General features: G+C 40.7%; 1 protein-coding gene across 5 annotated transcripts in view; it reads left to right on the forward strand.

The window, feature by feature from the left end:
* Positions 1-17229, forward strand: part of LOC122189262 (E3 SUMO-protein ligase ZNF451-like) — a 38681-nt gene extending 21452 nt beyond the window's left edge. For 4 of the 5 annotated variants that reach the window (XM_042888239.1, XM_042888248.1, XM_042888258.1 and 1 more), the window contains exons 12-15: positions 1803-1933; positions 2806-2992; positions 12678-12752; positions 15427-17229. In XM_042888239.1, coding sequence (XP_042744173.1) covers positions 1803-1933; positions 2806-2992; positions 12678-12752; positions 15427-15479 — 446 coding nt within the window. In that variant the 3' untranslated portion in view covers positions 15480-17229. The remainder of the gene's footprint in view (positions 1-1802; positions 1934-2805; positions 2993-12677; positions 12753-15426) is intronic. The other variant, XM_042888271.1, reaches the window with a different exon arrangement.
* Positions 17230-20946: the final 3717 nt, after the last annotated feature.

Raw genomic sequence — 20946 nt, forward strand, 5'->3', positions numbered from 1 at the left:
AAGAATTTCTTTCTAGCTAGTTTCTAACTCCCAAGTCCTTGTCGTATTTTTTTTTTTCTTTTTAGATCTAGAAGGCATGAATTTATATTGCCATATTTCAATTTTCTTTGGTCTCTGGTCATCCTATACTAAATTTCTTGCTTTCCAAATGAGGTTCAGGCTGCCTAGTTGGGAATGTTTGCTAAAGATCTTGAACAGAAAGACCATGCTGAAGAGTTAGCTGCCATTGGCCCAGTTTGTATTGAAGATTTTGGTTGTTTATTAGTGTCACGAGGATTGTTGCAAAGCTTGGGAATACTAAGGTTCATGAGGACCACAACAGTAGTTCGTGGAATTATTTAATGCATGCTATTCCTGTTCATTTAGCTTGTGAAAATGCAGTGACATCCCTGTCTCATGTTTTTCTGTGCTTTCCAAACAGCATCACTGTGTTGTTTTTTAATGGTACATGTTGCATTGTGTCTATTATTCTGGTGGTTATGGTTGGTTTGGTTTTTTTTTTTTCCATACAATCTTAGCTTTTCTTTCAGTTCCCCTCATTGTATTGACCAGGTTGTATGTTGTTTCTGTTCTCAGACATTCAGTTCTCTGTCACTCATTTTGTGGTCCAGCTCCACTAGAGCTCTGTCAGGTGTTCTTGACCCCCAAATGCCAGAATTGTTGATTTCAAGTCTTTCCCAAGTGACAGTGGCCACGACTGGCATAACAGATGAGAACAACTTAGAAAGACCATTTTTCTCAGGGACAGAACAGCCCTAAATCCTTTCTGAATAGTCTGTTACTGAATCCTTGAACTTTGTGGTTGTTTCTGATGCCCTCTTGTAGACATTAGGATAGAAATTAAAAAAAAAAATTAAAAATCTGCTGGAGGCTGCTTCTGCTTCTTTATCAGACTTGGGAGTACGCAGTCCTCTGTGCCCTGTTCCTGTGTTTGTTTCACACGTGTCCTCACGTGAAGTGCAGTGACTGGTTTCACTTACCATTCAAAACCCTGTCTTATGTTCAGCCGTTATATTACCTGGCACATCAAGCAAATTTTTTTTTCTCCTCATGCAGACCCATTACTTCTTAACATCTGGGAATGTCATGAGGTTCTTAATCACTTAATCACTGTTCCTTTCCTTTCCCTTCCAACCTGTTTCAACCTGTTTTCTTTTCACTGTTCTCTGTTAACTGTTTCCTCAGCCAATAACTACATGTTTTAGGCTACTGTTGTTTAGAAAATTCCAGCTTTGTTTTTCTTTAATTGTTATATCACTTTCCTTCTCCTTGACTCCATCCAAGTTTTTATCCAGTCTCTAATATTTGTCTCCAGCTTCTACTTCAGTTCTTGGATCTTCTCTTTAAAGAGTTCTGGCATGTGACAATCAATCATAAATTCTCTTGGGAATAATCTTGGCGTTGCATTAGTAAAGGGTTCCAGAAGAGAAGCATTTCTGCTACTGTACTGGTTTCCTAGAGCTCCTTTGCACATTGACCATTAACTGTGCTGAGAACTGGAAAAGATGTGTTGCTGTGTCTGATCGTGTGTCTAAATGTACACGATTTCTGGAAAATATTGTTTTTCAGAATTAATAGAAAAATACATAGAATATTAAATAAGAGGACTTGTGTAGGATCAGACTAGCTACTTTTTCATTTTTGGCTTTCTATCCCAATGAGGGCTTTGAGGCTTCTGGTAATGCATTTTTTTCATCTTTCACGTCTGTCAAAATAAATTGTCTCTAAAGTCAGTTTTATCTTTTATTTTTGCCTTGCATTGTTATTACATGATGACTTTGCTATACTTTTTTAATGCTTAGGAGGATACAGTAACTGGAAACCTCCAGTGCAGTGCAAAGTTTATAATTATCTTAACAAGATTGGATGTTTCTTCCTTCATCCTCGTTGTGGTACCAGAAGAGAGGCAGCAGACTTTGCACTCTGTGTTCATGTAAGTCATGTCAGTGTGTGCTGTCTTTATTCTTCTTCTAGTATGAGAGAAGGGTGGCAGATGATGTGTGCCGTTGATGTTAGATTCTCTTTACACAACTTGTGTGTCCACTAAAAAGAATTATAGAGCCATTGCTGAATTGAGTGGAGACAGTGTGTTGAGAATTGATTTTGAAGGAACCCCCTCACACCTTTGGGTAACCCTGAATGTCATACATTTTACTCTTGCCCTATGAATTGAATTATGGATTGCCTGAAGACCACACAACATAAATTACATCAGTAAATACATTAAATGTAGCTGTCATCATCACTCTGCCCTATGCTTTATGTTTTTTTCTTTAGGAATACAAATGTAATTCCAAGTAAGACACATAAGACATCAGTCTGTTGTGAAAAGGTGGGAGCTGGATAGGAAATGAAGAATTAAAAAATAAAAAATAAAAATACAACAGGTGTTACAGCTGCTGTTTCAAAATGAAGTGTAACTTTTCCCTCTCCCTTCAAGTGGCCCAAATTTAGAGCTAGATGTCCATGGATGAGTGCCAGCTTCAGAGACCCTGCTGAGCTGACAAAGAGCAGTGTCCATATTCAGTAGACCTAGGGCTTCAGGTTGGGAGATGTGTAGATGAGAAGCAGGAACATGAGGTGTCATGAGGACTCCCCAGTGTAGTGTTTTCAGTTTTGTCAGGCAACTTGTTCTAGTGCCTCACCATCCTCTGAGTAAAAAATACCTTTCATGGTAGCGTAAATTCCATATAATGATAAAAGTAAGTTGCTGTAGATTTTCCTACAAAGAGCTCTTAGGCAAAGCTAGCCAGAGCCTGTGAGATAGAAGTGCAGTCTTAACATCTCTCATTTTTTTCCATGCAGGCTGGTCGGCTGGATGAGCACCTGCCCAAGCAAATTCCTTTCACTGTACTTTCTGGAGACAAAAGCTTCTTGGAACTGGAAGCTCAATTTAAGATGACTCAGCGGTCAGCTCGCATTCTAAATCCCCATCACATCGAAGGAGACATGATGTGTGCCTTGCTAAACAGCATTTCAGATACCACAAAAGGTAGAAAGTCAACATAAATGCAGTCTTTCCAGCAGTCTAGGCATCAATAAAATAAGTGAGCTCTTGTGCTGATGAAAACAAATTGTTGCTTGGTGCTTCTTGTATTGTACTGCAATGAAATGCAGCTCAGAAGATCAGTTTGCTTGGTACAAGTTTTGAAATCAGACTTCACATTTTTGTTCAGTCTAACAAAACCTGGAACAAGCAGTTATTTCTGTCTGAAACCTCCTTTCTGTCTGAAGAAGAGCTTTTTAGAGCACTGTGATGTGTTTACTTATTGATTTCTGCTGAAATCTGCTTTGTTCCATTTGTGCCATGAGACAGCTGTGACCTCACTTTAGTGCCATTGTTATTTCCCAAAATCTCTGCCTGTTTTAACTCTGATTGTCCTGCATCCAAGTGCTGACCTCCAGTCACTTGTTATTTGTCTTCACTGGCACGTGGCTCATGCCTCTGTTTGGAGGAAAAATGCCAATGAAGGCATTTAATACTCTAATTAATGCCATGCTTAAGTGATTACACTGTTTTTATATAGATTAATCAGAGGCTTGAGCAATCTTATCTTGGTGCAAAAGATACTGAGGCTGAGATGTGTTTAAATACTTCAAGTATTTTAAGAGATCTTGAAGTATTCATAGAAGAACTGAATTTTCCAATTTAGACATTCTTCTCATGTGCTTTACAATGTTAATGTTTATCATAATTATTATGGTGATGGGGACTGTTGAGAGGCCCCAGACTTGAACGTACTGACTGCACAGTCATTGTGCATCTTACTAATGTTGTGTGTGTGCTTCTGACAAAAAAAAGAAAAAAAGGGCAACTTACTTTAAGCAAGAAGTTGCTGGAATCATGTGTATGTCATGTTCCTGTGCAAACCCACAGTGAACAGAATTGTCTTGAGCTGTTCTCAGGTCCCTTCTGCTGTCAGTGTCAACAAGATTTAACCCAGACAGTAAAAATTGCCTGTTTACTCCTGTTCCTGTATTAAAACAGGACATTAGAAAACTGTGTTTTGGTAGCAGGACTGTGTAGTCTGGGCAGTGAGTTGGTGTCATGGCCAAGAGTCTGTGAAAGGCTTTGAAAAAGATGCAGCCACCTCAGAATACATGCTTTGCTGCATGGGTCAGAAGATCAGCAGGCATTTGCAAGTCTTCCTGTATGTAGCAAGACCAGTATCAGAGGGCTGAGGTGGAAAGTTGTGCCTTTGTGTCGTGGGCTGGTCTAACCTGTTGTCCTGCTATAGAAATGCAGCTGAATATGAGGACATGTAAACAAGGTTTGTTTGCTTTCCAGTGGTATCAAATCTATGGGCATTATTCTGGACGGAGGAAATAGGTGAAAAACATTTACCACAGAGAGTTGCACTGAAAAATTAAAACAGCTGTTGGTATTGGATGAGCTTCAAAATGAGAAGGCAGTTTACCTGAATCATCTCTGTAGAGCTATTACTAGCATGCAAGCGGGTGGGTTGCTTGGACAGGAGCCGTCTTGACTGTTGTACCTTGTGAACCATTTTGCCATTTCAGCAGAACTGCTGTGGTAACTGTACTGTATGCAGGCATTTAAACAGAGGGGGAAAAAACAAAGAAGTTCCTGTGTATGTTGCAGGTTATCGACTGTGTTTCCATAGGAGAACGTGAATCTCCTCTGAGGTATGAAATGTAGGCAGGATTATCTGCTTTTTGTTGATTAAAACTAACTTCATAACTTCTTAATTTTCTTCTATGCTGAAGGCACAACATGTGATGAGAGATTCATTCATGTTAATAGAGGGTTTGAGTCAGACCAGTTATTCCTTTACCAACAGAGGTTTGCAGCATGCACAATCCCTTGGCTATATCTTGACACCTGGTATTTTACAATGCCAGTACTGATACAAAGTGCACTTCTAATGAATTCTGGACAGTGTTGAGGGCAAAGCTGATGGTAGGTTAGGAATCATCATGCCTGTGCTGACACTGGTACAAGTGCCAGAAATTCTGTTGACAAAAGTGATTCTTGAGTAAGTTGAGGACTTCAGCTTAGCTGTGTCTCTCAGAAACTCATGTTCAAATTATTTAATTGCTTGAGCTCCTACGTCAAGGGGCTTTCTTCTTCAAGGAGCCTGGCTGCCTCATGAGATTGTCAAAACCAATGATGTAGTGATATATGATGCTTTCCTGAATTTTCAGTTAACGCAAGTGTCAGACTGCAGATGATTAGGTTACAGCCTTCAGCCCCTGCTGTCCAAAGAGGCTTAACACAAAGGGCATGAGCATCTGTGGTGTGATGCAAAGTAGCTGCACCATGCCTACTGGAGTGACTATGGTTTTTGCACTTGCTGCTTTATTTACACAGTTACCACAGTGGCCACAACTTACAGCAGTAGGGACTGATAAGAAAATCACCCTTGAATTGTGGCTTTGTGCTTAGTACCACAGGAAGTTGTTACTAGCTTTGGTATGTCAGTGACATCCCTTAGATGTGTATTTGAATATATAAATGTGAATATATAGATGTGTGTGTATATATATATATATATATATATATATATATGTGAGCCCTATGGAGAAGAACTCTAACCAAGTGGATGGACTGGGAAGACCTCACCACCCAGACCATACAAACAAAGCTTCAAGGTTTAATTTAACCCGATTGTGAGTTTTTAGAGAGGTGTGTAAAATGAAGATTAAATGAAAGTCTGTGTGACCACCATGATATTGGCTGCAGTTGCAAAAAAATGCAATTAAAGCAGAATTGGGGATACAGCTTTATTTATAGTCACGCTGCACAGAATGAAGGTCTGCAGGGAGAGAGATGCAGAATGAAGCTTTAGTTTGCATGGAGGAAGAGATGGCCTTCTGGGTTTTTGAGCCCTCAGCAGGGAGCAGCTGCACTTGCATTTATGGATGATGTCACCTAACAAAGAAACAGAGATCAGAGTAATAGATATTGGGGAGGAGTATGTGGGGACTCAGGGATTTAGTGAAGAAGGAATAATCAAAAGGAAACCAAGGAACATTGCTGTAAAGGAAAAATTATCACAGTTACATGACTGATAGCCACATCTGTGGCTAAGTTGAGCTTGAATGAAGTAATTTTAATGATATTGTTATAAGTTAGCACTGAAATTCACGTGTCAGATGTAAAAAGGAAAAGGGACAATAGTTGGTGAGAGAATTTTGTAATATTTATCTCACTGTGTATCGGGATAATAAATAGACTGAGAAAATAAGGCGTTACTGAAAAAACAGAGAAAGCATCATAGGAGAGGACAGGGAAGTAGGGTGCAGTTAATTCATATGTGATTAATGTGTGAAACAGTCATGAGGTGTGTGGGTACGGTAAGGCAAGAGAGGAGGATGAAAGTCAGGGAAAGGAAATCCAGTTTTCAGCGTGGTGAGGAAACCTGATGGAAACTATTGAGGGAGTGGTCGTAGCTGGGGAGGCTGTAAGAGAAGAGTGCCGGAGGAGAGGAATTATTCTGAGGCGTGTGGGCAGCTAATCCAGATTCAGGCTGACACTTCGGTGTCAGACACAGGCTGACACTTGTGTTCCGTGGCGGTTTAAGCCTGCCCTTCCAGAACAGGTTTCTGAGGCTTGGCAGGTACTGTTGTACTGTATCTCTCAAGGAATGTTACTGTGTTTACTCCCATTCTTAGGATTAATCTTCCTGATCACTGATCTCTATGCTCGTACGAGATTTGTTTTCATGATTTTTTCTTTTCCTTCTGTGAGGAATTTGGTAGTATATAAGAACAGGAGAGAGCAGGAGAGAGAATGGGTACAATTGAGAGAGTAGAGAGCATTTGAGAGAATGGGTACAATTGGAGTTTCTAAGCTGTTGCTTATTTAACAAAACATACCAGAAGAGAGGTGGTATCTTAAGATGTCCTGACTGATAAATTGGGCAATTGCTTCTTCTCTGACTGCAGAGGTTCTGGGAGCTACAGAGTATGCTAAGCCTTTCTTACAAGAGAAACAGGAAATGCCTGATTTCTTCAGGTTATACATTCTCATTTATTCTGTGTCTTCAAAGGTGCCAGCGAAAACAGAAGTGTATGCTGATGAAGTGTGTGCAAGCTGAGGAAGTGTGGGTGGGATGAGCAGATGGTGGGGTGGGTTGGAGACAGCTGAGTGGCCAAATCTAGAGGGGGTGGTGGTCAGTGGTGCAGAGTCTAGCTGAAGGCTGACAACTCTCAGTGTACTCTGGGAATCAGTGCTAGATCCAGTTGTCTTTAACTTTTCCTTTAATGATTTTGATGATGAAACAGAGCGTGCCCTCAGAAAGTTGGCAGAGACACAAAACTGGGAGAAGGGGGACCTGGGCAGGCCGGAGAAGTGGGCCGACAGGAACTTTGTGATGTTTCAAAGGGAAACTGAAGTTCTGCACCTGGGGAGGATCAACCCTGCTACATGCTGAGGGCCAAACAGCTGGAAAGCAGCTCCTCAGAAAAGGACCTGGGTATCCTGGCAGATCCAAGTTGACCGTGAGCCAGAAATGAAGCAAAGAAAGCCAGCAGCTTCCTGAGCCGCATTCAGAGGACTGTACCAGCAGGTTGAGGGAGGTGATGCTTCCTGTTCTCAGCATGGTGAGGCCATCCCTGTCCATTCCTGGGCTCCCCACTACAGCATCTTCCTAGAGGTGCCCCAAAGGTGCATAGACACAGACCTGGACATCTGTGGTTCTAAATGGCTGTACTTGAGCAGAGGGGGAACGAGATGGCCTCCAGTGGCCCCTCCCAGCATCAGCCATTCTGTAATTCTGTGATCCTTGCATGGAGCATATTGACTGAAATCCAGGATCTCCTGAAAGCAGAGTTCAAACACAGGATACAGGCATTCTACAAAAAACATTTGCGATCACTGTGATCTGTACAGTGTGGAAAGTCAGCCCAGTTTTTTCCAACTTAAAAATGAATCTGTTCAATCAGTTGATTGTTCCATCTCTTTGATTGACAACTGATGAGTTCTATACTTAGTTCTTGCTGTGTAGTTCCTAAAGCAAGCTGAATTCCTGTACCTTACACCTTATGTGTTCAAACATTTCTGCTTAGGATTTTTGCCTATAGAGAGCCTTTTTTCTGATGGTTGCAGTCTTATTCCTGATTTCAACAGGGACAGAGAATCATAGAATTGCTCAGGTTGGAAAAGACCTTAAAGATCATGAAGTCCAACCACAACCTAACCAAACTACCTTAACTCCAACCACCCTCTGCTAAAGTGTGTCTCTGTGCACCACATCCAAACAGTTTTTAAACACATCCAGGGTGGTGAAACATTACTGCTTTTGTGCCTGCCTCATCAGGCAACCAATATGACACCTTTAATCTTTGCTCTGTGTAGATTTGGGTGTGGAGGGTGGCATTGCAGGCAAACATCATGCTTTAGTTTTTGGATAGACAAAGTCAGTACAGTCTGAGACACTGACAAACCTTTGCATTAGAAAAAAGTCCTAGATAACTTTTGGCCATTTACTGACCTCTTAATGAGTTAGCTTTTACCAACTCAAAGATTTAAAAGAGCCCAGCAACTGCTTTCATGGGAAGTTGAATATGCATTAATATAGTTAGGTTGGGGCTGGAAGTCTATCAAATAATGACCAACCTTGAGATCACTGGAGACAAAGTGTAGCTCATGAGACTTCTAACATGCTTTTGAACCACCTTTGAGTCTGAGCTGATTTTTTTTTTCTTTTTTTCCCCTCCAACTAGGCAGGAGATCATCTGTTGTAAGTGTTTTGAAGTTTCATAGATTCTTTGAGCTCTTCTGGTTCAATTTATCGTAGTCATTGACTTGCGATCAGTTTTTTTATGAACTGAGATTAATACATGGAAAGCTCAGTATATGATTGGACACCTACCACTTACTGTGTTTGAACTATGCTTTCATGTCCAGAGGCTTCAAACCATATATACTAAGAAATAGAGGTGTAGCCAGTGGAATGGTGTTCCTTCAACTGTGCTTTATACAAACCTGTCCATGATGTAACTACTCAGCAGTATTCAGTTACTGCATATTAGTAGTAATGATAAATCACGGAACGGGCAACTTATTTTTAAGACATTTAAATGTTTTGCATGCTGGTTTGCGCATACCTCCTTTCCAGCACGGATGTGTAACCCGTGTTATTACAGCAGTGTAATCAAAGTGGTGTGACTGGTAAATTAAAAGAAAAAAAAAATTGGAAAGATGAGGCCTGAATTAATGCCTAAGATCCTAGACTTTCTAAATGAACTGAAGTAGTAACTTACCTACGAATTGTTTGAATATTCATAACTATTCTAATTGACAGTAAAACCCACTTTAGTTAGTAATCTGCTACATTCTGGAAGAAATGGGCCTCAGGCTTGCTTTCTGCCTGTGTTGGGAAAGTCAGAAGTAAGCAGAAATGAGCTGTGCTCCAACACTGTGTCAGTGGGTTGCCATTGTGATTTCTGTTGTGGTAAATACTCTCTGATTCAATAACCAGTTCCAGGAAAGCCAACTTCTTTATCTAATACTGAAAGAAGCTACTGAATTTCTGACTGCTCCTATCCTTTGCTATTTAACCTGCTATGCAAATTGCAGTCTGAAGAATATTGCTTTCTCAGTTTGCCAACTTCTTTTGTCAAATTGCCTGGAAAAAAAAAAAAAACCACCTCCAGAAAAGTGCTCTGAATGCATTTTTATTTAAAATGGCAGCAAACCAGAGAATCTGGTACTGTGTCTTGCTACTTATTCGTCTATTATGCTTATGCCAAGAAATGAGTTAGGGAGTGATTGCCTCAACTGTTACATCTCTAACAGGTTGTCACAGATGGAATTATCCACTTCACTTGTAAGAGAGAAGCAGCAATATATTTATTGATATAAAACAGTGATTTAATAAAGCTTAAATGTGAATAAGATGACAAGATTTGAGACGGCAAGGTGCGTTTTATAATTTACTACATAGAGGGCAGAGGTCAAAACATTCATCCAGGGACCCTCCCATTGAGTCAAGAGGTTCAGAGTGGATCCCCTTGCTTTATAAACTCCTTCAGCTATGGAAGTCAGGAGCCTAGGTGTGGCTGGATCCATTTGTAGTCTCAGACTTGGTCAACGGTTAATGTGTAAGGGATTGTATGTGCACGTTCAGTCTAAGATGTAATCTTTGTGAAGCTAGCAAAGTTTAAACGGCCTATTTTCAACAGTGCTCAGTGATGGAAAAGGGGCAATGGGCAGAAACTAGAACTAGAATGGGAAATTCCATATGTATGTGAGGAAAAAGGTCTTCATTTTGAGAGTGACAGAGCACTGAAACAAACTGCTCAGGGAGATTGTGGAGTCGTCTTCTCTGGAGATACTCAGAACTTACTTGGATGCTTTCCTTTGTAACCTACTGTAGGGAACCTGCTTTAGCAGGGTGGTTGGACAAGATGATCTCCAGAAGTCCCTTTCAGTCCTTATGATCTGTGATTCTATAAAGCAAACTACTGATCATTTACTGAAGATCTGTATCAGCAAGGTGTCTTGTCGTCAGGGTTGCCATAACCTTGAGAGGTATCCCAACTTTAATGATGAGTGGTGTCCTTCAGAGGTCAGCACTGGGACCAGTGCTGTTTAATATCTTCATCAGTGACGCTGACGGTAGGATCAAGTGCACTCTCAGCAAGTTTGCAGATGATATCAGGCTGTGTGGTGCAGTTGACGCACCTAACAAATGGAATGTCATCAGAGAGACTTAGTCTCCAGCAGTGGGCCCAGGCAAGCCTCATGAGGTTTGATAAATCCAAGAGCGAGCTCTTCTACCTAGCGTGTGGCATCCCTGCTGTTAGTGCAAGCTAGGGGATGTCAGGATGGAGCACAGCCCTACCAGGAAGGACTTGTGGGTACTGGTCAGTGGCAAGCTGGACATGAGGCTGTAGTGTGCCCTCATGGCCCAGAAAGCCAACTGTATCCTAGGCTGCATCAGAAGAAGCATGGACAGCAGGTCAAGGGAGGTGATCCTGCCCTTCTACTCTGCATTGGTGAGGCCTCACCTGGAGTGCTGTGTCCAGATGTGGAGTCCTCAGTACAGGAGAGACATGGGCCTGATGGAATGCATCCAGAGGAGGACCACAGAAATGATCCAAGCAATGGAACAGCTCTCCTGTGAGTACAGTCTGAAAGAGCTGGGGCTGTTCAGCCTAGAAAAGAGAAGGCTCCAAGGAGACCTGATAGTGACCTTTCAGTATCTGAAGGGGAGCTACAAGAAAGAAGGAGACAGACTCTTTAGCAGGGCCTGTTGTGACAGGACCATGGGAAATGGTTTCAAATGAAAAGAGGTGACGTAGATTGGATATAAGAAAAAAGTTGTTTATGATATGGGTGGTGAAGTACTGGAATGGATTGCCCAGAGATGTGGTGGGTACCCCATCCCTGGTGACATTCAAGCTCAGGCTGGATCAGCAGCCTGCTCTAGCTGTAGATGTCCCTGTTCATTGCAGGGGACTTAGACTAGCTGACTTTTAAAGGTCCCTTGCAACTCAAACGATTTCATGATTCTATGAAATCCTGCTGTACTGCCCACTATCGTGCAGTACAGCTGAAGGGACTTGTGGGATGCTCCCTATTTATGGGGTGACTGTCATAGTCACACTGCTAATGTCTAGCACTGAGGTGAGGCTGTGGTTGGGTCAGTGCTTGCTTGATTAGCCATCAGCCACCGAGCATGGTGCTGGTTTCTCCAGCAGCCAGCCAAAGCTGGAAAGCAGCCAGTATGGTGGTGAGATGGTCAGACTGGAGAGGGAAGAGCGAGGGGGGGCACACCATCACACTTTAGGGCCATGTGGAGCATTAAAATGGTCATTAATAAGTGGGTGAAACCACTTCTGTAATCTTTTTTCTTTTTTTTTTCCTTTTTTTTTTTCGTTCATAAGTGATTTTAATGGTGTTTGGTTTGGGTTTGTGTGGGTGTTTTTTTTTTTTTTCTTCTGTTTTGTTTGCTTTGGTTGTGATATACAGGGAGGTATCTGTTCTATCCAGGTAGCTGGCAGCTCTGAGAAGGCTTTCACAAGCAGTCTGCTAAGTGACTGGAGAAAGGCATTTTTAACTGCAGTAGATATCCAGAGATTTCTGGTATCTTTGTGGATTCATGAATTCTGTTTGACACTAGCTGCTGGATTTTATTCTGGGAAACATGAGAGTCAGCAATGCTGCTGCTTAGGCAAGGTGTATGTGCCAGAGGCTGGAAATTTTAGGAAGTCTCTTTAAACACTTAATTTGTTTCATTGAAAGTCACACAGTCAGTGATTTAGATGTCTGTATCAGAATCTTCTTTGTCTCTAAACATAATCAGAAGTGCTTCTGTTGCTGTGACCATAGAGGAGACTGAGCTTGTTGTGGGTGTTATGCAACCTCATTACAGAGACCATCTCCCAGAACAGCAGGAGCCTCTGGGGAGAAAATGAATGTATGATGGGACTAATTGACTTGTTTGGTTTTTAACCCTTAGTTTTCTGAGACTCCATTTAAAACAAGAGTGGGGATAAAAAGTCTAGGTGTACCAATCCCTACTAGACACTTGAAAATACCACTGTATGCCACTATATATACCTGTGTTTTGCTGTGGTTTTCAGATAGGAACAAGGGCAGTTCAAATACAACTTACAATGCTGTTATAGTAAAAGAAATGTAAGAGGTGTGTGACTTTTTTTTCTTAGAAGCAGTGTTTAATTTATATTTAATTTGTGCATTTAAGGTTCTGATAGTGAAGAGGATGACGATACCAAACTAACAATGAGAAGGAGTTTAGAAGAAATAAAGAAACAAGAAGGTCTGTTTTAATTTTTACTTCTTTATTTTCAAGAGTGCTGTTATTTACAGAAGATTCAGAAGCTAAAATCATTTTTACGTCAAGTGACCTCTTAATACTCTCAAAAATGTTCTGAGGAATCATGAGAAGTTAGGAATACTGGGAGTTAAAAGGAAAAAATAACTTTCTATCTTGGAAAGTATGCCAGCAGACTCAGCATTTATTTTTATTGGTTCACCACTGGGTATTGTGCTGTTAAGGATGTGACTTAGCTCACTTGATACCAGTTCAATATTAACTCTGACTGGGAGTAGAACTACTGTAGTTCAAAATTGGATATTGTATCTAAAGAAAGCACTGTTGTCTCCTAAAAGACAGCTGTACATGAATGCACAAGTTTGAATCAGCAGAATGAATATCTCCCCACATCTTTCCTTATTGAAAGTATTTCCATCCTTTTGCTTTTTGCTTAATGCCATGTGGCCGCTTAATTCTGATAACAGATTACAGTGCCCTTTGAAAGTAGCATATTGCTTAAAAGGATGGGCTCTCACTTTCTACTTGATAGAAATAAAAATAAACAATGACAAAAATAAATGCATCATACAAGTGCAGTGATAAAAATAACTGAATCTTCCCAGAATGTATTCATTTACACATGTACAAACTGTTAATCGAAGTTATTAAAAAATACAGCATATTCATCTATGTTCCTGTAAATCTGCCATGCTCAGGTGCCCCCAGCATTGGATATTCCCAGGAGTGGGTGGTGTTTGGTGCATGCAAGTTGTCCCAGTTCTTCTGTCTCTGTACAGAAGACATCTGAGCTTATGAGCCAGCCTGGCTGCAGCGGTGTGCATGGCTGTAGAATTGAGTAAGAGGGAAAGAGGAAGCAAAATCAACCCCAGAAATGGATATAAAGGAAAGAGTGTAGGAGCTGCTGAAGGAGAAAGCTGAAGTGTTGGGGACAGAAAAAGCTGCTTCAGCAGCTCCAGAGAACACAGGACAATCCACGTATCACTGTGGAATGAACTGTATGACATTGGTAACAGTCATAATTTCAATCTTCTTCTTTTTAACTAAATGATCTCAGTGATTTAATGACAACTTACTTTAATGAGAGCAGTTGCCTGTAGGTGGGGCTTTGTTTCCATGACCGTCTGCTGTTTTTGTTTCAGAAACTAGCCTCATTCTTAGTGGTATCACATGTTGCAAGAAAGTCCAGCTGGATGAATATGAGTTTACTGACATGAGAGAGCATTTATTGATTCCAATTCTTTTTCAAAACTAGGCCTCATGAAAAATCTTAACATAACTTGAAGTAATGTACTTCATACAAGCAAGTGCATAACTACAATGAAAAAATTTTAAATGTTATGTTTGTATGTGTAGGCTAATGGTATCCTGGGGTCTATTAAAAAGAGCCCAACCAGCAGGTTGAGGGAAGTGATCCTCCCCCTCTACTCTGTCCTGGTGAGGCCACTTTTAGAATACTGTGTGCAGTTCTGGGCTCCTCAGCTCAAAAAAGACAGGGATCTCCTGGAAGGTCTCCAGCAGAGGGCCACAAAGATTATAAAAGGCCTGGAGCATCTCCTGTGTGAGGAAAGGCTGAGTAACCTGGGTCTTTTCAGCCTGGGGAAAAGAAGACTGAGAGGAGATCTGATAAATGTTCATAAATATCTAAAGGGAGGTGGGAAGCAAATAGATGAGGCCAGGCTCTTCTCAGTGGTGTGTAGCGACAGGACAAGGAGCAGTGGCCTAAAACTCAAACATAGGAAGTTCTGTACTAACATGAAAGAACTTTGTGGTAAGGGTGATGGAGCAGATTGCCCGGAGAGGTGGTAGAGTCTCTTTCTATGGAGATACTCAAGACCTGTCCGGATGCCTACCTGTGCAACCTATTTTCTGTTACCTGCTTTAGCAGGGAGGTTGGACTCGTGATCTCTTGAGATCCCTTCCAGCCCCTGCAATTCTGTGACACATGTAGTTATTCATTTTCCTTTGTCATAGGAAATAAACCATTCATCTTTTTGTTCTAGAATGTTCCTGTGTCCTCCTAAAGGAGAAGATGAGTTGTTTAAGAATGATAGCGTATCTGAAAGCTTCTTTTAATTTTTCTAGCAGTGTCAGTGTTATTTACCATGTTTATCTTTAGGATATGTAATTCACTAACGCCAAACTGTTAGTGCTTAACACAACCTAAAGGTAAGGCTGAAGCAGGGCTTCTATTTAGAGAATTATGAAGGGTGTTTATGAGAGGTTGTTAATAAACGAGATAAGTCCCATGCAGGCTTGTTCCTACCATCAAAAATGCTACAGCCCTGGACTGGACTGTTCTTACTGTTAATGGCTTTATCTCTATTTATGTCCACCTAACAACAGTAGTATTAAATTCCAATTTAGATATCAGAGTATCTATTGATAAGGAACTGGAGTGAAAACACTAAAACCTCTCTGCTTGTTTTGTGTGTCTGTCTTTATTGTAATATTTTACTTTTATTAGTGCATATATATGGGTGCTAATCTTGATACGTGACCAATAAATACACAGTTGCATTACAGTCTCAAACAAACTGTGGGCTGATGCTGCCCACAGAAGTAATCTGTTGCTTTATGTAGTAGTAATACTGCAGTTGTGTTTGACTAGTTACCAACCATCGTTTGAAATTATAATCTTTTTTTTGTATTCATACAGAGAATGATGCAGAATTAGAAGAAGCTATCAAGAGAAGCCTTGAGGAAATGTAAATGAAAATACTTCTGTATGCTGATACTTTGTCATCAAAGCTGCTCACAAAAATGGAAGCTTGTTCATCTATTTACAAAGGCTTAGAAATTCTGCTTCAAAAACATGTTTGTATCTTGAATTGTTACATCTATAATCTCACATTCTCTGTAATGCTGATGGGCAGCTGCAGTTTATGGATATCTGCTGCAATATATTCTGTATGATAAAAAATACATTTTTAAGTCTTTACACATTCTGTTTCTAATGGATGATGGCAAACTCTCACTGGTCTAGCTGTATAAATTGTTGCCCAGTCAGTGGGCTGATGTTACTACTATATTCAGTTGTTTTTTGTTGTGTTTTAATTATTTTATTAATTGGTTCTTATATTTAATTTTTCTGTCACAAAATGTGATTGTCTTTATTTACTTTTCCATGTGGTCTTTGCAACAGATAAAAATAGTAAACTTCAATTGTCTCAGACTGACTTGCTTAGCTAATCTTGTTATAAAGAGAAGCTTAGTTCCCAGACGTGTAAGTTGAACATAGCCTCAACTCTTGTATGCAGATGGTCTTGTCTTATAGACCACAGGTTTTTTCTATACGTTGTCTGTCTGTTATAAATGGCAGAATCAGGACTGTGAACTGCACAGATAGTTTCTGTTATCTTTATTTTTATAAATGTGTCTATTTTTTTCAATAGTAGCACGGAAGCAATGGCTTGAAGTATGCCAGGTTTGGTACCTCCTTCTGATCTAAGGAAGGAACAAATTTGAAAGTGAACAAAAGCCAAGTAAACTTTCCAATTCCAGTTTGAAATAGACGTGAATGAATTTCAGACGTATAATTCCTACATACTTGTCATCTTTACTGGTCCCTTCTGTTTATGAAGATGTGGCCTGGGATAAAGAAATTGTGGTTGTTGTTTTTGTACTGTCCTTATTTTTAAGTGAATAATTCTTTTCATGTTTAAAATGAAGCTGTCTATTCCACCTTTCTCATTTCCCTCTTTTAAAATACTAATGCTGGCTGTCCAGCTTTACCAGCTTATTCTACTTTATAATGATTGTTGTTAATCAGTAAGAAATATTGGTGTAACAAAATGCCAGCTTTTCTTTTTATCCATTACCTTGTGAATTTGCTTGCAACTGTTGTAAATCTAATATTTATTATGCAAAGGAATACTTTTGGAGAGCATGAGAAGAAGAAACCTAGATTTTACTTGCCATCACTTCCAAAGAATTAGAATAACTACTGTATGTTGTCATGATTAGAAAAGCTGGAATACTGACGCTGATTTTCCTCATGTATTTGCTGTCTCTCAAGCAACTCATCAGATCCTTCACTAGTTTTTATCTCCAAACTCACTTGCAATCGTACAACCTGAAGAAACAGTTGAATCTCCAGAAAACAGATTGAACATTTTCAGTGAATTGGCTCTGAAAATGCTACAGAGTAAAGAGAATCTCATGATGACTTTTCCATTGCGTCAACTGCTTGTTTTCCCACTGTAAATTTTGGATTAATAGTTCAGTTTGGGGTGTGCAGTGCCATACTGCTGCTGAGCAAGCACTGTTCTAGGAGACACTGAGTTGCCTTCAGCTAATGACTCAAGCTAAATCAATTTCAGATTTTTTCACACTGAGTTCTAATATAAAGTGGAATGAGACAAAGCTTTCATTATTCCAAGTAAGAGGTTTTGGGAAGTTTTCTTCAGCACAGACACTCAAATTGCTAATTCCTTTCTCATTAAAAAATGTTTCATCTTGAGAAAGTTCTTAGCTTGACAACAAATGTCTAAAACCTGGCTAGATAGTCTTCTCTAGAGTCCGCTGTGTTAGATCTTGAACATAAACTTTATTCCTCACATTTCATTCTGTCATAAAATTTAAGGTTGATTTTACCTGATGAGCCTTGACTTAATAAATTGCATTAAAAAAGTTGTGTGCACATAGATTCTCTATTCTCAGAGCTGTAGTTATTAAAGTCAGACCTGATGTACCGGCCTCCTCATCTGCTTACTGAAACAAGTAGCAAATCCCAGCCTCTACTTCTGTGGCGCTAACAAACCAGCTAGGGTTCTGGTCTGTGTTCTTCTTACAGCAGGAGCAGTATACAGCATTACCTGTCTTGAAATCTGTCCTTATTTTCTTTGAGACTCATACTCTGAAATTTTTCTTTGCAAAGTTTTCTGCCGTTACAGGCCTCTGGTAACTGCTGTTTCCAGAAGAACAGAGAAAATGAGGATTCTTAAAAGCCTGCATGTACAGACGTGTGACTTGTTAGTCACCAGCTTCTCATGGTACTGCACCTTGTTCTTCAGCTGAAATACGTGTCTTGTAAACATTTGTGTTTCAGAATTTAATGTTTCTGTCTGGGAAATCTTGTTCAACTGGCTGAACTCTGAGGTTTGCCCTGGGTATTCTGCGAGATCTGTCTGCGTTTACAAGCACAACTTGTATATTACAAGAAGCTTGCCCAGCATCCCTTTGTTCTTGCTCTTTTTAAGAGAATTTGTTTCTATGCTTATGTTTAAGTTCACCCTTTGTTACTGAAAAGTAATCATCTGATGCTTTTTTTATTTATCTATAATGAGGAGAAAAGCTCATCTCTACCTGGCAACCACTAACAGCCCATTTTAATGCTCTTCTGCTTAGTGCATGCAAAACTAAGTTTGTGCAAAACTAAAAAATAAGTACAACAAAACTCATAGTCTCTCAAGGTTTAGTACAGTCAACGTACGAAGGTTTCATGTTGTTGCTTTATGGCCTTATCCTTTCAGCTGAAGGAATACCTCTATTTTGCTTGTATTCAGAGACAAATTCAGATATGAAATAAATTGGAGCTGTAACATGCTGTAGCCTTGAACTTCATGCCTGCCTGGTTGCTTCTGTAGAGCTTAATAATAAGTACAAGAATATGAAGGGATGAGATTAGCTTACTATAAGCTACTTGCTGTGTATAGGTAGTAGTGGCATGTCTTTGGGTGATGACTTGATTTTCGTTGCTCCTCAAGATGCACAGAAATGACCTCTGCTGTTCCGATAGCACTCACAGAATGCAAACCTTTACCAAATCTTTACCAAATATGGTGAAGTTTTAAAGAGGTATGAAGTTACGCTGCCGTCTTTCTTAAAAGGAAGTGTTCTATCATCTGCTTACGCTGCCCTAGCGGTGTTTACAGTGACTGCTGTAAATTGGGAGGAGGTGAGGATGGATGACGAATTGTTTCAAAATTAATTTAGAGGAATTGGTTGGCATTAACGCTAGGATGCATTCTGGCAATTCTTTCCAGCTAAGTAGCTTCAATAAAGTCTTCATCTGCATATTTCTTTAACGTTTCTAACTTTCCACAACTTTCCTCTAGAAATTCTAATTCATGAATTTTCTGGGTCAAATGATATTGCCCAAGATATTATAAAAATTGGGATAAGTCAGTCAAAATTTAAGGTAAGTGATAAGATAAAGGAGGTGTGCATTCAGATGGCAAAGCTATGCGTGTACAGAATGTTAAATTTGAAGTTCTTTTTCTAAATCTGTGGAAGTTTATTTTCTCAGACTGCAGTAGTGTATCTTCTGGGAGTTGCTCAGTCTGTGTTTTGCTCAGAGCTCTGTTGAAAACATACCTAGCATCTGTGGCTGCACAGAATTGGCTGGCTCTTTGAGCTGTGTTCCTCTCCATGAGAACAAAATGCTGCTTGCCCTGAAATGGTCATACCAGCTGAGATAGGGGACCTCCCTCAGACTTCTGACAAGCTTGGGACCGTAGGGCTTGCCTGTGCAGTGAAATGACTGTGCGTACAGGCAAACACAAGCTAGCTTTAATTAGCATTGGAAGCAACAGCAGGAGGCACAGTAGCAGGTTGAGCAGGTGCTAAGTGAGGGGCCAGCCTCCTGTAACAAGGCAGTACATATTTGGATTGAAGATGTACCTTAAAAGCACATGTTGGCTCATCTTGTTTCCTGTGCTCCAAGCTAACTTTGGCTGGCTGGCCAAAGCTGTGGCAGCACCCCTATGGTGTGTATGGGAACTGTTGTGTTTCCATAACACCTGTGCATAAAGAAGCTTCTTCAGATGAAGGTCCTGCATCTGAAGGGAGGAAAAGGATCTGTCGTGGCATTTCCATGGGTGTGGACTTTCTCTTTGATCCTCTTCCATGACAGCTCATATGTAAGTGTTCAGGTATGTGACAAGGTATGTATCAGGTCTGGAATAAGGCAATGTTGGAATGGGCTGCTGCTGCTTTTGGCGTGGATCATTACACTGCCTCTGGACTTCCATAGATCAGGTGTCTGAAGCCCAGGAAAGCTGCTCTTTCTGCTGCCTTAACAGATCTTGTTTGCGTGAATGAAAACCCTCTATGTATTGCTTTGTTTCGGCAGTGATGTGTACTTTTCACGATGCTGTAGGTTCAAACGAGAGCTGCTACTTCAGTGTGAGGTGCACACCTTCTTGCAGACCCCTCCCCAGTGCCTATGGGGCTGGGCTGTGCAGGCCAGTCACACACACAGCTGTGGATTAGACAGGGACAGAGGAACATCAGCATGAAGCAGCCCTGACCTGGCCATCGCCTTCATTACACACAATGAGGAGCATGAAATCTGTGCTTGGCTTCAGGTGTGTGAGGGCCCCTCCTCCTTCCTCAGGCCCTGCAGGATCTGATTGCTGCCTTGTGTGTTGCCACACTTCTTGCCACAATTCAGCTGTGGGCCACCTCCCTTTCCTCATAGACTGACCCCTGCCTTCTTCCCAGCCACCTACAGTTCTGGAAGAGCGGTGACAACTGACCCTTTTCTATATCTCACCAAGAAACACAGCACCTAAGGAGAAAAAGGGACATCTCTCCAGGGCAGGAAAAAGAGTTTCCACAGTCCTTGCTAGTTTCTAAATGGGAATGCACTCTAGGCTGCACAGTCATCGTGAGTTTTGCCAGGAAAACAAAACTTTTTTGCTTTTAATGTGCATTTTGGTTCCATTGTGCTGTTATCACTCCCAGGGTAAAAGTTTTGCCATCAGAGGATAGGTCACATGGGGTGCTTTTGTACACAGCTAAGAAGCGTTCTGTGCCTGGATTTTGTTACAGCTCCTACCTGCAAAGAAAAAGTGTTCATAACCATCCAGCTGCCAGTTACTTGATTTTTACTTTTTAAATACAGCCTGACTGATATGTAATACATTGGCATAGAAACAATAGCAGGATCCTAGGAAAAAATGATTGCAAATTGTGTCATGGCTACAAAGGCTTTCTGTGTTTTGTGTTTGGGTTGGGAAGTGGTATTAATCTTTTCTACACACTGTTGTCAGATGGCTGGAGCAGTTCACTTGAGGTTGTTCACACAAGCTCACAGGCAAGGAGCCTCTCTTATCCATCTACGTAGAACAAAGAAACTCGGGCAATTAATTTAATGAGAGGGCTTGGGACATGATAGCACTCTGAATGGACAAGCCTGAGAAAACAGCTATTTGGATTCACAGCAAGACAGGAG

The sequence above is a fragment of the Lagopus leucura genome, unplaced genomic scaffold (assembly GCF_019238085.1).
Source record: "Lagopus leucura isolate 7727_CA_CO unplaced genomic scaffold, USGS_WTPT01 Super-Scaffold_73, whole genome shotgun sequence".
NCBI lineage: Eukaryota > Metazoa > Chordata > Aves > Galliformes > Phasianidae > Lagopus > Lagopus leucura.